At 39.9% G+C, this 15,474-nt stretch overlaps 1 protein-coding gene across 9 annotated transcripts in view; it reads left to right on the forward strand.

Moving 5' to 3' along the window:
- DENND1A (DENN domain containing 1A) overlaps positions 1-15,474 on the forward strand; it is a 147,530-nt gene that overhangs the window by 15,322 nt on the left and 116,734 nt on the right. For all 9 annotated transcript variants that reach the window (XM_059864833.1, XM_059864837.1, XM_059864834.1 and 6 more), the window contains exon 3: positions 15,140-15,183. In XM_059864833.1, coding sequence (XP_059720816.1) covers positions 15,140-15,183 — 44 coding nt within the window. The remainder of the gene's footprint in view (positions 1-15,139; positions 15,184-15,474) is intronic.

Below are 15,474 nucleotides of genomic sequence, written 5' to 3' on the forward strand. Positions count from 1 at the left end.
CAGATTATATTTGCCCTGTGTATTTGTTAAGGCCTGTTTGTGATGATCCATCATCTTCTTTTATAGACAGTAGTGGTAAAAATTGTTTTTAGTTTGTGTTTGGGAAAATTTACTTATAAATGAGTTGCTAGAAATATCTGCCACTGCAGTATATCCCACCCAGTGCATCAATATGATGTAATTAAAGATTCCTCTTTAAGGTATTTTCTGCTGGAAAGAATTAACGTGTTCAAGCAGAAGTGTGCAGCTTTGTGTGTACTTGGCAGTGTTCATAAAGAAGAATAGATGTAGTGAGTAAATGCAATTATTTAACTTGTTCAGTATTTTACTCCTTAATGTAGAGGTAAAGAGTAGTAAAATCTCACAATTTGCCATCTCTCTTGCACGGATTGCAAAAGTGTGTTTTGTTGCTCTTAGAAATACTGAATGTGGCATCCAGTGATACAGTAATTACAGCTTATCCTGTTGATGTATGTCTTGATTGCTTTGCTCTACCCTGGCCATGGGATTCTGTCCTTCACTAAATCATCTTGAAACAATTCTGTATCTAGACTAAATCCTTAGAATACAGTGGGTATCAGTCACATGGACAATTAAAATTAGGTATTGACATGTTTTTAAAATAGTCATACGTCTCAATTTTGTTTATCTCAAAGTTTCAAAAACCTAATGACCTCATTGCAGCTCCACTATAATTACCATGTTTAAACTTCTATGCATTTTTTAGTTTAAACAGCCTTTGTGTTTTTTTAAACCAAAAGAAAATTAATGAGAAGAGACAAAGAGACATCAAAGAGGTTTTCCCTCTGATTGCAGTGTTAGAAGTTTTGCCTGAAAATAGGTTACATTTCTTCTGTTTTCAGCTGAATCCTCATTAACTTTACATTTTAATGATGTCCAGAGCAAATTATACGATTATGGTAGATGCCTTAAAGGGAAGCTTAAAGGACACCTTTTTAATGTTTGTTTCTTGACTGGTGGCAGTATTTGCACCAGTATTATAAACAGCGTTAGACTGCTGAAAATAATTCCAAAACATATCAAAATTATATTTCATTTTTGCCATATATGTAGTATGAGTGTCTTAATTTAATATTTAACACAAATGAAGCATGTTATGGGGAGATCTTCATCTTTGTAGAAGAAAAATGTAAATCAGATCCTTTGAAAGAGTTTACAAATTACTTGTGCCTCTTCTATTCCATTTTATTTATAATGATCAAGTAAAATGGAGACAGATGATTTAACAAGGTCTCAGAATTGTTTTGTTTTCTTGAACCTTCCATGGAGACAATGGTTGAAATGTTAATAAAGAGCTAGTTTGTATTTTCCAATGACAAAAAGCATTATTGAGGGAACTTGGTGGAATTTAAATTTGTTCTGTTTAGAGGAACTCTAATAAAGGCAGTTCTATGTTCTAATGTACTTCTCTACCTAAAAATTAAGATTGCATAATTAACTTTATAGATGAAGAATTGTGTTTTATCCAATGCAGCAACAAAACCTTGTATTCAGTGCACCTTAAACAAGGTTACCTGGGAATGGCAATAGCTGGAATGGAATTTGGACAGTTCAGAATGAAATACATAATTTCTGACTGTAGCTCAATGAAAAGATCTTGTGAAAAGTGGGGTCTTCTGTTTCCCTGTGCTGACACTTGGTGTCTGTGCTTTATGAATAGAACCTTTGATTTTGTTGTGCTGCACTTCAATCAATACATTTTTGGGAGCTGGGATTATGGCAAGGGGATGGGAAGAAGTAGGAATGTGCTGAAGTAGAGGTGCAAGGTAGGACTCAAACTCCAGCTGACACAGTGCAATGTTTCCATTTGTTTGAATTCTTCATCTTTGATTACAGGCTACTGTGGCTTGATGGAAGCATTTGATATGCCTGTCATTAATAGTCATTGAATAAAGCAGGAGTTGTTAGACAAAAAGAAAACTAAGCTTAGCCTTTCCACTTCAGTATGATTTTACATCTTCTATGTAATGTTAATTTTCTGTAGAAACTTTTCAGAAATCTTAATTGTCACGGTTGTCTGGGAGTTACGACAGACCCAAACTGCACATCCAGCTTGGGTGACTTTATGTGATATTTATTGTGTTAGAAAATGGATTTGAGTCTTTCAAAGGTTTGGCTCTCTGCAAGTGTGAAAACAGCTGTTGAAAGCCATGGTTTAAGTTCCTAGTTAATCTAAAGTCTTTTGGATTTGATGCCTGCTAATGTAACTTTAGTTTGAAGACGGTGTTGCTAAAGGAAATAAAGGTTGAGTGCAATTTCCTGCTTTTTCTCATCTTTATTTTATAATTATCAGAGAATTGACAATCTTTAGTTGAGATGCAAAATAAAAATACTGATTAATAAACTCAGGAAGATACAGATTACAGACTTCTAACTGACAGAAAGATGTGCATGTTATTTTTATTTCCTTGGCAAGAAGGATTTTGTATAGAATCATATTAGCACTGAAAACATGGAATGTTCTTCCTGGTAACTTGTTCTCCAAGTATTTGCAGTGTGGCTGTTTCCAGCCAGTTATGTGTTAATGATAGTACAAGGCTGAAGCATTCCAATCATTCATATGCCTGTCCTCCCTTTCTCATAAGGGTTTCTTTGCTCAGGGTTTTTGCCTTATTCCTTTTGCTTTGTTGTGGTCAATTCAGTCAGCATAATAGCATAGACACTGGCTTTTTTCCCCCTTTTTTTTCTTTAATAAAGAGTTATGTTAGAGATATACTATAACAGAGATAAGAGCTATTTATGTCCTAAGCTATTGATTTTTAATTAATGTTGCCTGGGCTCATACATGTTGGCAGAATTGCTAACAGCTTGTGGCATTTTTTAATTCACATCTTCTTTTTTAGTATTTTGACAGTGTCATTCATATCTCATGAAAAAGTACCTCGTCAGGTTAAATGTGTTAAAACACCGAGCAAAAAAAAAAAGGAGAGAATGGAACATAGGGCTGCCTAGAAACCTTGATCCAATGCCAAAGTATTTAAACAATTTAGTGTTTTGGTTTTCTAGCTCCAAGCTGCTTCTCAAATCCCTTGCTAATTAATCCAGTTAATTCTTTGTAGACTAACTGTATGCAGGGCTTTTTCTTGGGCCTCTATCACCGAGAACCCTGTTTTGTTTGAAGCAAACCTAAGCTTGGTTATAAAGGTTGTAGTAACAACGTGAGTACTTGCAGATGTAAATACAGTGGTTTGAGCCTTTTTAAAAGGAGTTGTGTTTGTGTGGGTAAGTTCTAATTTAATCTTTCATGTTTAAAAATTAAACGTATATACTTGTGTAAAAAGATGGAGAGAACTTCATCATTAGTTTGGTCACTTAAGAAAAGGCTGTGGAGCCTCTGTGGAACAGTCATGGCATGGAGCATTGATGTTGTGGTACTAGCGTTAGTGATTTATGTTTATTTTTCAATGAGTAATTTGTGATAAATATCATTAATTTCTGTTCTCAAAAAGGGTGTTTGGGCGTAGTGCTAATGAGAGTTTAGCAAAAAGGGGGTGTAATTTAGAAATTACACTAAATTGGTCATCAGTGCCTGAAATTCTTCCGATGAGAGTACGAGAGCAGTGTGAATTCAGACCTGGAGAAAGCAGCTGGGGAGCAGAGAGTTAGAATCCCAATTAGACATGGAATGAGACAATGAGAACAGAACAGGTTCTGCTCAAGGTGTGCTGGTGTGTGATAAGAGCTGCCCAGCTCTTGAGCTTCCTTCTGGTTTATCAGATTTGTGAGAAGTGTTTCCCCCAGCATCCCACTCCCAGAGTCAATGGCCAGCTGCACTTCAGCCAGCCTGGATCATCAGCCTGTGCAGAGAGTTTGTACAAGTGGATTCAAGTTACAGTTTTAGATTACCTTTGGAATTGGTAGTGAAGGAAAAAGATTGTTTTCAGCAAATCTGCTGCAAAGGGTGACCAGATTGAAACAAATCTGCAGAGCTTTGAAAAGGGCTGAAAGTTTCGTTGGGAGTTTGTGGTTTCTTAAAGCTGGGCCAGGGAAAGAGAAAGGAAATTAGTGAAATTGCTGGGTTTATATACGCTGATTTCCAGGGCTGTGACGTGATTGTGAAATGCTGTTCTTGCTCAGAACTGGACTACTCCACTCTCTCAGGAGCATTTTGATAGCTGGATGTATGCTCTCATACATCTTGGAAGTATCAAGTGTCTGAAAGCATTTTTTGTGGTTAAAAATGCTTTTGATACCCGTGCCTTTTCTACAGTAGCTGAAATGTTTTAAATTTTTTTAGCAAGATGATAGATTTCCTGTCTAGCTGCACTGAATATCAGCAAACTCCTTTTTATCTAAACCAAATTTTTCTTCAAGCCGACAGCACTGCTTTAAATGTGCTAAACTTACTTTCACAGAGACCTTCCTTTGGTTTGAGCACTGCACACAGCATAGTGAGCTTTGCTAATGTAACTGAAAGCACTGCAGCCATGAGCTAGGTCAGTCCTGCAAGTGTCGATATATCCACGGCTCTGTTGTGCTGCCTGATGCTGTCCAGTTAATGAACTTTCCTCCAAAAGAGAGAAGTCATTCTGAGCAGCCAGACATGAAGTGATTTTGTTTTTCTTTCATCTCGCGGTCATTAGCTCCATGAGATGTATTTTTCCATCTTAGGACCTCCTTCCCCTCACCCCCACTAAGTTTTGAATGGTGTTCAAGAAGTTCAACTTCTGTCATCAACATTTCTGACTCCTTGGAAATGTTTTGTTGGGGTGCATATTGGATGCTTTTCCTGTTCTTAGAAACTTTCCTCCCATTTAGTACTTTGCTTGAAGGCTTTCATGGGACCTCAGTGATGCTGCAGCCTTATGTGAGGCTCACTGAGACCAATCTCTGGTTTTTTGGGTTTTTTTAACTTTATTCCAGCTTACCTGTTCTTACAGATTTTTACTGTTTTACCATTTTGAAAGAATGGGCAGCACTAATAGCAGTGGTGAGTTGGTATGTTGCATAGCTCAAACTGAAACAAAAAGGTGAGGCTGAATACTGAAGGGTACAAGGCCAAGTTCTGAAGTGTCCCAATAAAATAATTAGTGCTCTCTCTTCTGTATGATCTTTTAATATATGAACTTGGAACGCCTCAGAGCTCAAGAATGCGTTGGTGACCGTGGAAACCCTTGGTCAGTTCTGTTCCTTATCCCAGGTTTCTGGGGTTATCAGTGCAGGGAGGGTGAAGCTCTAAGTGTGGCTACACTAGAAAAGCTACAAGCAGAGCTCCACTATGAAATCAGCTCCCCAGAAATGCTCGTGAGGGTTGTCTGTCCTTTGTTGGTAAGGACATGGATGAATCAGATTTATGGTGTGGCAGATAAGCTGTATCCTACTGCACATGCCCAAAAGCATTTGTGGTGACATCTCCACTGCAGGGACCAGTGGAATGGAGAGCGAGGTTTTCAGCCTTTCATCTTTGATGGAGTTGTTTGTTTTGTTTCAGTGCCCTACGGATCACTGAAGCATCCTGAGCTAAGCAGAGGTGCACTAACAGAAGCCATCAAGGCCCAGCTGCTGGTGCAGCTCTGCTCTCTCTGAGCTGTGCAGTTGCTGTGCTGGAGGTTCCCCTCCCAGGGAATTTGTGCAGTTGGTGACAGAGCAGTGTCTGGGAGCGGTGCTGCTCCACTGCAGCAGCACACGGGCACTTGGAGCCTGGAAACAGTTGGAGACTATCAATACTGAGAGTATGAACGTGGGGTCAGTGTTTGAATTAGAAAGTTACATAGCTTGAGGCTTAGAAATCAGTATTCACTGTTGCATGTGTAACAAAGAAGGTTTCTCTCTGTAGTTCAGGCAATTACCCAGTTGCTCAAGAGAAGGGTTGTTGTTTCTCCTGTTTTAGTACAACACTTCAAGAACTTATGGTTGGCTACAACACTTCTGTTCCACGTCCTTTTTCAGTCAGTTCAGGTTAGACCTGATATGTGGCAATCCATGCTGCAGTGAATGGATTTCTGCAGTGCTTTGTGTATATCTCTGACAATATGTCCATCTGAAGTTATTGTGGTTGGTGAAGTTTGGAAAGAAATTTTTAAAAAGTCAAACAATTGTAAAATGTTCTCTAAGACATAGGAAATATAGATTATTACCAAATTTAAATGGTCAAACTATCACTAAAGCTAAACCCAAAAATGACAAAAATAATACAGCTTGGAAAATATTTATAAAACTCAAAGTATTTTCTGGTACTGAAAAGCCCGGCAGTGTGTTGGAAAATACCGTTTGTTTTCATTAGCAATTCCTTTTTTTTTTGTAATGCAGTTGATTGATTGCCATGGCCACATTGTGGTTTTACACAAGTTCCTTTTAATACACTATTGCTAAAAAGCAATATGAAATTAAAATGTTAAATCTGATTTTCTTCAGAGCAAAAACCAAGTTAAAAGTTATTTGGTTGACACAGGAAAGTAGAAAATGTATCATTACATAAAAATTTCTTGTAAAATTAATTGAATAAGGATTTTTTGAAATGAATGTGCTTAGTATGCTAATTAATACAATTGGGTATTAATTCAGTTGGCTATAAGCTCTAATTTTATCAAATATAACTTTTATTTTTGCTGCTGTACAAAGTGAGCTCAGAGAAATTGGTTGGGGGCATGTGCTTGGCCCTTCAGCAGAGGAAGTGATCTCAGGCCAGCAGATATCATTCAGAAGCCATCTGAAATACATGTCCTGTAAATATTAAAGAGGTGACTGTTTCTTGTAAAGCTGTCAAAGCTCTGGTTGCTTTGGTCTTAGCCTGAGAATTTGCATTCTGAGAATCTAAGTTAACAGATTTAGACAATTACTGCTTGTGTCTGGTATTGTTAAACTCTAGATGATGCACTAATTTGGATTAATTAATTAATCAGGATTAATTTTTGCTGCATGTATGCTAGATGTGATAAAGGTCTTTTTAGTTTTCTTTCTTTATTGCTTCTGAGACTTTTAGAAAAATCTTAGCTTGTAAATCCTGCTCTGCATGGTATTGGCACTTCCAGACTGTCACATTTAAATCAGAGCCTGAAATATTAGTTAACTGATTCTTTCATATCCCCAGGACAAGGAGGGCTTGCCAGCTGCTGTGGAAGTGGGGGGACTGTCACCAGGCAACTCTGCTGTCTCAGAATATAAATACAAAGAGGCAGGAGAGAAACAAATTCAGTATTCATGGCCTGAGCACTTAAAACACATCTCTATTAAATTTATAGAGTGTCAAAAAGGTTATGAGAAAAAAATACTCTGATCAAACACAAATAAATTAAAAAATTATTAAATCCCCAAAAAAGCCTGCTTAAAGTAGGTGTTCCCATTCAACTTCTGCATTTAAACTCGTTTGTATAATTATTACAGGCAGCCTGTAAAATGTTTCAAAACACTTCGCATTTCATTTTGTAAGCCAGGCTTTGTGGATTTCTTGACCATTGGAGTACGATTTTACCTAATTATATTTTTTTGCAAGTTTTAGCTGCTGTATAATTTGCTGACAAAATTACAGGGGAAAAAAGAATTTAAAATATAATCCATTCAAAATTTGCAGTTTGCAGGACTCCTGGAGTTTGGCTTCGATTTGCAGGAAAACTACATTTCTGGGTAGGTTGAAGAACAGATGGTTATCAAGAGAAATATCCCCTTAAGTGCACAGTAAAGCAAACTCAAAAGATTCATCAAGCGTGCTTTAATGTGGGCTCGAGGTATCACCAAAGTCATTAACCAGTGCAGAGAAAAGATCTGAAGACCTCAAATGAAGATGGGAGAAACATGTAACAAACAGGACTGGAAATAAGTATTTATTTTGTCTTCTGGTTTTGATCTCTGTTATTTTAGTTTTAGCTCTATCCTGTGCATCCCCTTCTTATAATTCTAGCTTTAGTTCTGTCAGTATCAGCAGTTTAAAGATTAATCTGGACTGAAAGCTTCCTGTTCTTCTTTGTAGGGAAGTAATTCTGAGTTTGCTGATCACTGAAGACATCTTATGCTTTCCAATGTCTCCCTACTCGAAGCAGTTTAGAATGGTAGCAATAGACATTAATCTGTGCCCTTACACCACTGGGTTTTGTAAAACCAATATCTTGGTGTGGATGAAACAAAAGAACTTAAGGATTTAATAGAGAGATAATTCCCCAGTTGTATTTCATATTTTGAAGACGCTGCTTGCACCACAACTGTTTCCCAGCTTCCATTAAAAGAATTAGTAAAGTTTTGATTAAACCTGGCCCCATTCCATATAAGAGTCCAAGGGAATAAACAAGAGCAGTTAAGGTGGAACATGTTGCCTTATGAGAGGGTCTGACTAAATGCTCTGCACGTGGCGAGCTGGGCACTTCAGCAGCGTGACATGACACCCAATAACTGAGGAGGAAACTCTTCTGTTTGTGAAAGGCAGTTGAAAGGCAGTGAGTGTTTTCCCTGTCTTCTTATCCAAGAAATGAGCATTGTTTTTGTTTATGTAACAGGATTGTAAAGTGAACCAAGACCCCTTTAGATGGAAAGTTGGTTTGTCTGCTAGAAACAATGAAAGTCGCATATTGAACGTTTACTCTGAAAGGCTTCTGGAGCTGCTGCTGGTCTCGTGCCTGCACTGGAAACCTGGGGTGAGGGCACCAGAAAGCTGGGGTGAGGGCACCAGAAACCTGGGCTGAGGGCACCAGAAACCTGGGCTGAGGGCACCAGAATGCCTGGTGTGCACCCCACAAGTATGGACATTACTCTGACAACCTGCACCAGTTCTTGTGTTGTTAGAGCTGTTACCTCTCTACATCTCTTCATGCTGGAGAGCTGTATATTACCTTAAGTAAAAATCTGCAAGGTAATCTGTAATTGAACCTGCTTTTTTTTGGAAGGATTTTTTAAAAAACACATAAGATGTTTTTACTGAACACTGCCAAGGAAAGTTTTGTTCCTCACTGCTCCTCTGGCTCTTGATGTGTTAATAATATAGAAATAATTATGGAAATCATAGTAATTTGCTTAATCTGTTCTGGTTTTCTCCCTTCTTTCCTGTTTCCTATGATGTGTATTTTATACTGCCTTTGCTCTCAAACTTTCCTGCTTTCACATCTCTACTGAAGTCTGACTGGCATTTTGTGTCTGAGTTACAAACCTTATATTATATTTCTAGATTAAAGTGTTGTGAAAAGCATTTTTATGTTACCAGTGAGGTATTTGGCACTTGCAGGGCAGACTTCCAAATGTTCTGTTTAAGAGAGAGAGAGAAACTTGGGAGTCTCTTTTTTGTGACATGACTGCCCATGGCCTCTTGCACAGCCGCTGATGCACCAGTCCTGGCTGGTTCTCTCACTGCAGGGCCCATGTCCACTGAGTCAGGCCCAGCCTGGCACAGGGACCCAGCCTGGCTCCTGGGGGTGGGGTGTTTGTTTGCACGGTGATCTGGTAGGTGAAGAGGTTGGTTACAAGCTCCCGTGGGTGTGGGTTTGAGCGTGGAACCTGCTGGGGGTGCTCGCCGTGCTCAGCCACACCTTGGGGTGACCTCAGTCTCACACACTGCTGCTGGCAGTGGCCTTGTGGGATGGGGTGTAAGGCTTTCTTGTAGAATTATTTTTTCATCTTGATGGTTTTCTGACTTGCACACTTTTAGAATAAAGTACACTTTAAAAAGAAAGGATTGAAGGCTTAAAGCTGCATAGTAAATAAAAATGGAAATTTTTATTCCATTTGTATTTTATGCCAGAACTTGTTCTGAGGTTTCGTGTCTGTCTTCTGGTGTGTGTGTAGGTTTTTTCTTTCCCACATTTTCTCCTCCCATCCCCACCTTTCTCCCTCCTCCCCTCCTGCTCTCTGAGATGGTATCTGCAGGCTGAGCTGCAGCAGGTTAGGGGCAAGCAGGAGTGTTCAGCTGTGCTGAGTGCAGGACACCAAGGAGTTTGCAGAGGTTTGGAAAGGAGTTTGCAGTGCTTTTTAGTTGTGCTGCATAAGGATGAGAATGTGTAGTGGGTATTGAAATTAAAAGTTACTCTGAATGGAATTCCAGTTCATTTTAGAGGGATGGCAGCTATAAGGACCTTGAAGAAGTGAATGAGGTAAATAATTAGTTAGGACAAAATAATGAATTAAGTTTCACTGAATTTTTCAATTTGGGATTGAAATTATTTATTTGTAGCCAGTATGGATTAAATTGGCTGACTTTTATCAGAAGAAGCAAGTTTGTTTATATTGGGTTTGCATGGTTTACTCTGGGAAGCATTTTCTGATAATTTTTTGAAAACTTCCGTCTTCTTATAATTTCCATGAAATTCAAATACAGACCAGTTTGAGCTGTGCTGTTTGTAGAAGTAATTAGGCATGTCTTTTAAAAGCAAAACTCCTCACTTTATGACGTAAGAAAAGTTGTGATTAAAAGAGCAGCATAGTTACACTAATATGCCATTGTAGCATGTTCCCATCCTGTCATCTGGAAAATTAAATCAGGTTCCAGCATGGATTAACATCCAGACTTGTGTGGAGGGGAAGGTACTGTCTTAAATGCCATGAAATTGAACAATGGGATTATACAGTTCACAGCTAATTTCAATATTCTGCTATACTTGGCTTTTTGTTAAACAAGATCTTGTATGGAGAGGCAGAGATAGCTTTTAGAACTTGGAAACATTCACATATTTAAGGAAATACTAAAATAATAGCTGGAATGTGTGAGTAATGAATGCAGTGCTCTACGTAATGTGCACAGATGTGACGTGGAATCTCCACTTCCAGGGGGAAAATGGGGATGTGTTAGCCATGAGAACTGCACTCAGCCAGAGTGCAGTCTGTGCTCAGTGTTACTCCTTTGGTGAGCCTGTGCATGCTGCAGTGGCCATGCAGGAAAGCCTGGCTCTCTGTCCCCAAGAACGAGCACTGGCTTTGCTCACCCCTTTCCAAAACAGCCCCCACGTTGTTCCACTGGGAAGAGATTCAGTCTGTTCCCTCAGAAGCACCTCTTAAAATAGTTGTAAGGGAAACTGCTGCAGAAATAGCCACAGAACCTTTTTCCTACCCGGTCCCACAGAACCCATTTCATAACCCTGGGACAGGCTGTCCCTAGAGAGCAACAGGGGCTGCTGGAGCTCCTGGACTTTGGCCAGCTGAGACTTTGTGGCAGCAGCTGCTTTGTGTGGAGCTGTATCCTCTGGGAAGAGAGCTTCCAGTGGTGCATGTCAGGTTGGTAAGTGAGCCCACACTGGCTGTGCTGAAGTCACTGGTGGATCTGAGGAAATTGATACAACGTGCCCTTGGTTAGCAAGCTTTATAAACCTGAGCGTAAGCATTAGGAATAAAATCGACTTTTTTCTTGGCACCAGCAGTTTAAATTTGTGACATATGTGTATTTCTTTGCACTTCTGTCCCTACAGGAAGAGGAGATTGCAGATGGGATGGTGTATTTTAGATTTATTTTGGAATGTTATTGCTTGTATTCTTTCTGCTTTATACTTGCAACTTAGAGTTTCCAGTGCTGTATTTCAGCATGTATTTATATTCATGGATGGCTGTTTTCCAGGAAAGTTTGTGAGCACTTGCTTTAGGCATAAACTGTGTGGATCTTGTCATCTTTGTGAGCTGAAACTACAAAACCAGTTGTAATGGAAGATAAACAGGAGATACTAGGTTATCAACAACAGAAAAGTTCAGCATGTAGCACAACCTGAATTATTGTTTTGGGGTTTGGACAAGTTTAGTTTGAGAAGCATCTCCTTAATTCCTGTGACTTTTTCCTTTTGGGGGTTAACCTGCACTGTGTTTGTTCCTGGTTTGCAAGGTCTGCTCCTGCTCTCAGCTGAGCTTTCAGAGCTCTCTTAAGTTATATGTGACTGCAAGGCTTCAGCTCAGCGCTTTGCTGTAGCTGGGCAAGGGGTTGGTTGGGATTCAGCCTGGCTCTTCCCTTGTTCTGATGTCAGCAAATAGATTCCACTCTCCTGAACTTGAAAAAAGTACTTTACATGTGTTTACTTTGCATCATTTCACTCGAAAGCCTGTTAAGTACCTGGGATAACAGCGTTCCCTATGTTTTGAGTTGCAAAGGGCTTTCTTACTGTCTACAGCTACAATGGAACTGCATCTGTTTGCATGCACTGTGCAAAACAAATCACTGTGAGTAAAAGTGTTTGAAGTTCCCCAAGTTACTTTAGTTTTACAGGCAGAGTTGACAGTTCTGTTCACGTGTTTGCCAAATATTTCACACGAGTGCTAGAACAGTTTTCACTGCCACTCGTGGTGCTGATTCAAGCTGAGTCCTGGGTGCTGGCTGGGCCTGTATCTGTTTGACTGTTTTCTCTTGTTCAGAATATCATGTCTGTTGTGATTTTTGGGCGACTTGTGCTTATTCCTTCAGGGGAGAGCCTGGCTGTACTGAGTAGTATAGATATTTATATTTCATAAAGTTAGGTATCTTGAGGGCCACTATTGTATGTATTTATGGCAGTCCTCTTGGTGTAGTGAGGGTGGTCTGGCTTCCTGAAACTCCATGGCAGACCACGTAGAATTTAAATATCCTTCTGTAGTGTGTACATGTGTAGGTAAGTGTAGTTGAAAACACCTTTCAAATTCACACTGGGTTAACAGTGAGGAATGGATGCAGTGATGAAAGCTATGAGATGTAGGTTTTTTTCCCTGTGACTAGTGTAGTGTTTTCCAAACAAAGATAGTGAAAGTTCAGTAAATATTCCCAGGCCATTTAAAAGGTGAAGTGATGGAGCTGACCTAATCTTAAATAGAAAGGACTTGTGCAAACATGGGGACCTGTGCCTGCCAGGCATACCATAGAGTGGTTTTCTTACCTGTGGTGTTCCAGTTTGTCTGGATCAGCCCTCCTGATGCTCTTGTGAGATGTGTCATCCCAAGTGGGCTGTGGACAAGCTGTGTCCCTGTGTCACACCTGCACGTGAGACACAGGGCAGTTCCCTCAGGTGGGACCATGGAGGCAGGAACAGGGATGTGTTTGCTCAGGGTGAGTTCAGCTGCCATGAGCTCTGGAGTCTCACCAAGCTCTGCACAGACCTCTGCCTCTGCACCAGGAGCTGAGATGGGGCTCTCAGGCTTCATTGAAATACCCTCCAGCAGGTTTGTATGGGCTGTCCTTCGTGGCAGGGAGCTCCAGGAACACAGAAGGGCTTTCAAGATGCTAAGAAAACAGGAAAAATACATGTTTACACACACACACAATTACTTTGTATGACTAATCTATTTGTTGGATTTTTCAAGAATGAGAATGTGGTTTGCCATCTATGGACGAATGTGTTTAGAGGAAACACACTTTGGATTTATGTCAAATTGAGTTCCTCTTTTCCCTAAGATAATGGTAAATGATAACATGTTGTGTGAGGCAATATGTGAATATATATTTATATTAAGTTTGAGAGCAGTGGATCAATAGAAGGAGGGGGAAATGTAGGTTTCATGTTCAGACACCATTATAGATGTCTGCAGCAATACAAATTTGTTTGTTTCATTGATTGGGGTTGGTTTTTTTTTTGGTGAAATTCTGAAATCTTGCCCTCCATTAATTAATTTAAAAATTATTTAAAAATATGCATCTTAATAGGTGTGACATAGTTTCTTTTAGCACTGGTGCTTTACTTGCTGTGCTGAAATGTGAAGCTGTAGTGTCCTGTTAATTGCTAACTGTGTGCAGAGGGGGCCCATGCCAGCACAGTTGGTCACATCTTTTGCTGTGTTTGGACACTTTGCTCACTTACCTGTGTGTAGGCTGAAGAATTTTCAAAGTAAGGCTTTAAAAGGAGATCCCTTGCTCTCTGTTTCTGATTTGCTGTAGTAACATAGACGGGTGTGCTGATCTGTGCATGTACAGGTTGATATATTGGGTGTGTATCACGGTGAAATGTTAAGACCAAGCATCTGATTGTCTGGAAAATGTAAAGCTGGAAAGTTTCCAAAGGCCCGGGCTGTTGGATTTCTCGTGTGGACAGAGTACACCTGGAGAAGGGGTTTGCACCTGCTGGGAGCAGGGCTGCCATGGCCTGACTCCTCACTCAGGGAACGCTGCTCTGGGGACTCCGGGCTGGCAGTGCTGAGGGACAGCAGGTGCCACCCCTCACTCCTGAGCCAGGTGCCACCCCTCACTCCTGAGCCAGGTGCCACCCCTCACTCCTGAGCCAGGCGTGGCCCAGCCTGGGGCCGTGGCTGCAGCACCAAACCCAGCCTGGCACCGAGGGGCGATGCTGCCACGATACTGTTCAATTGTTCCTGCATTGAACTTGGTTTTGGACTCTTGCCTGATTGTCGTATGGTTTGGTGTTTGTAATTAAAAAATTATCTTTGTAGAATGGAATGTGGCCTTCTCCAATGTATTCCTTTGAAAATGGATGGCTTTGAAGAGATCTGTTTTAAATAGGTTGTCATATAAATAATTTCAATCGTGATATTCTGTTGTTTTATGAACATCTCTAATTAAATTTAAGATAACTTCTCAGGGAATACTACCGTATTATTTATTCTGACAGCCAAAGGAGTAAGGACGTTGCATCAGTCTTGAATGCTTGCTACTCTGAAGTGTTTCACACTTGTTTTCCTGATTAGAAAGGTTCCAGAGCTGTGTTAATTGCCTCTTTCAAATTCTGGATAAATATTTTCGGGTTTTTAGGGAGCGTACCTTAACATAAGTATAAAGTAACTTTGAGGGATTTGTAAACTGGTATCACTGAAAACTGTCTATGGAGATAAATTAACACAGTGCCTGGAGGTGGCAAAACTGGCTGTCTGGTTTTAACCAAAATGAGGTGCATTGGGTGACCATTTCCTGGTGATAAGCCTGGGTGGCAAATTGCAGCTGGAAAGATATAGCCCAAGTGCCAGCCTGAAGTTCAGTCTAGCACCAGGGCTTCTCTTAAAAAGTAATTTATATTTTTATAGATATATATCTTTATATATGTGTGTGTGTATGTGTGTGTGTGTACACACAGACATTTTTGGTTTCATGTGTTTTGTGTGTTTTATGTACAGTTTTTTTCTGTCTGGAGGAGGGTAAAGGGAGAGCCTTGAAAAGTCCTTCCCTGCTCTTATCAGCACAGCAGCCTCAGCTGCCCTCCTTGGATCCCCTGCCAGGGTTGCTATCATCTTCTGATCAAATATTAATGTGTGATTCTCTGCTTGCTCACTAATCCAAAGCCAATTAATATTATCTGTCAATTATTTACAGATCCTGAGGTGCGGAGGCAATTCCCAGAGGGCTACAGTGACCAGGTTTGGAATGCGTAATTAATTTTTTACATGACAAAATTTATTTCAGGGTTGTTCAACATATTATTGCTGCTCTTTTTACTGAAAGAGATAAATGCATTCTTAGAAAGAAAAAGAAGCTGTAATTAGAAGCAGAAGGATGAAAACATTTTTACACATAAAGCAGAAAACGGAAGAATTTGGATCTCATAAGATTGGTTTACAGTCTCATTTTTACAAGCGAACATGAGAGCGAGAAGGAAAATTGATTAATAAATTTCACTTTTTGCCTTTAGGTGCCAGAGCCGCAGTTCA

Source organism: Haemorhous mexicanus, chromosome 21 (assembly GCF_027477595.1).
Source record: "Haemorhous mexicanus isolate bHaeMex1 chromosome 21, bHaeMex1.pri, whole genome shotgun sequence".
In the NCBI taxonomy this organism is placed as follows: Eukaryota; Metazoa; Chordata; class Aves; order Passeriformes; family Fringillidae; genus Haemorhous; species Haemorhous mexicanus.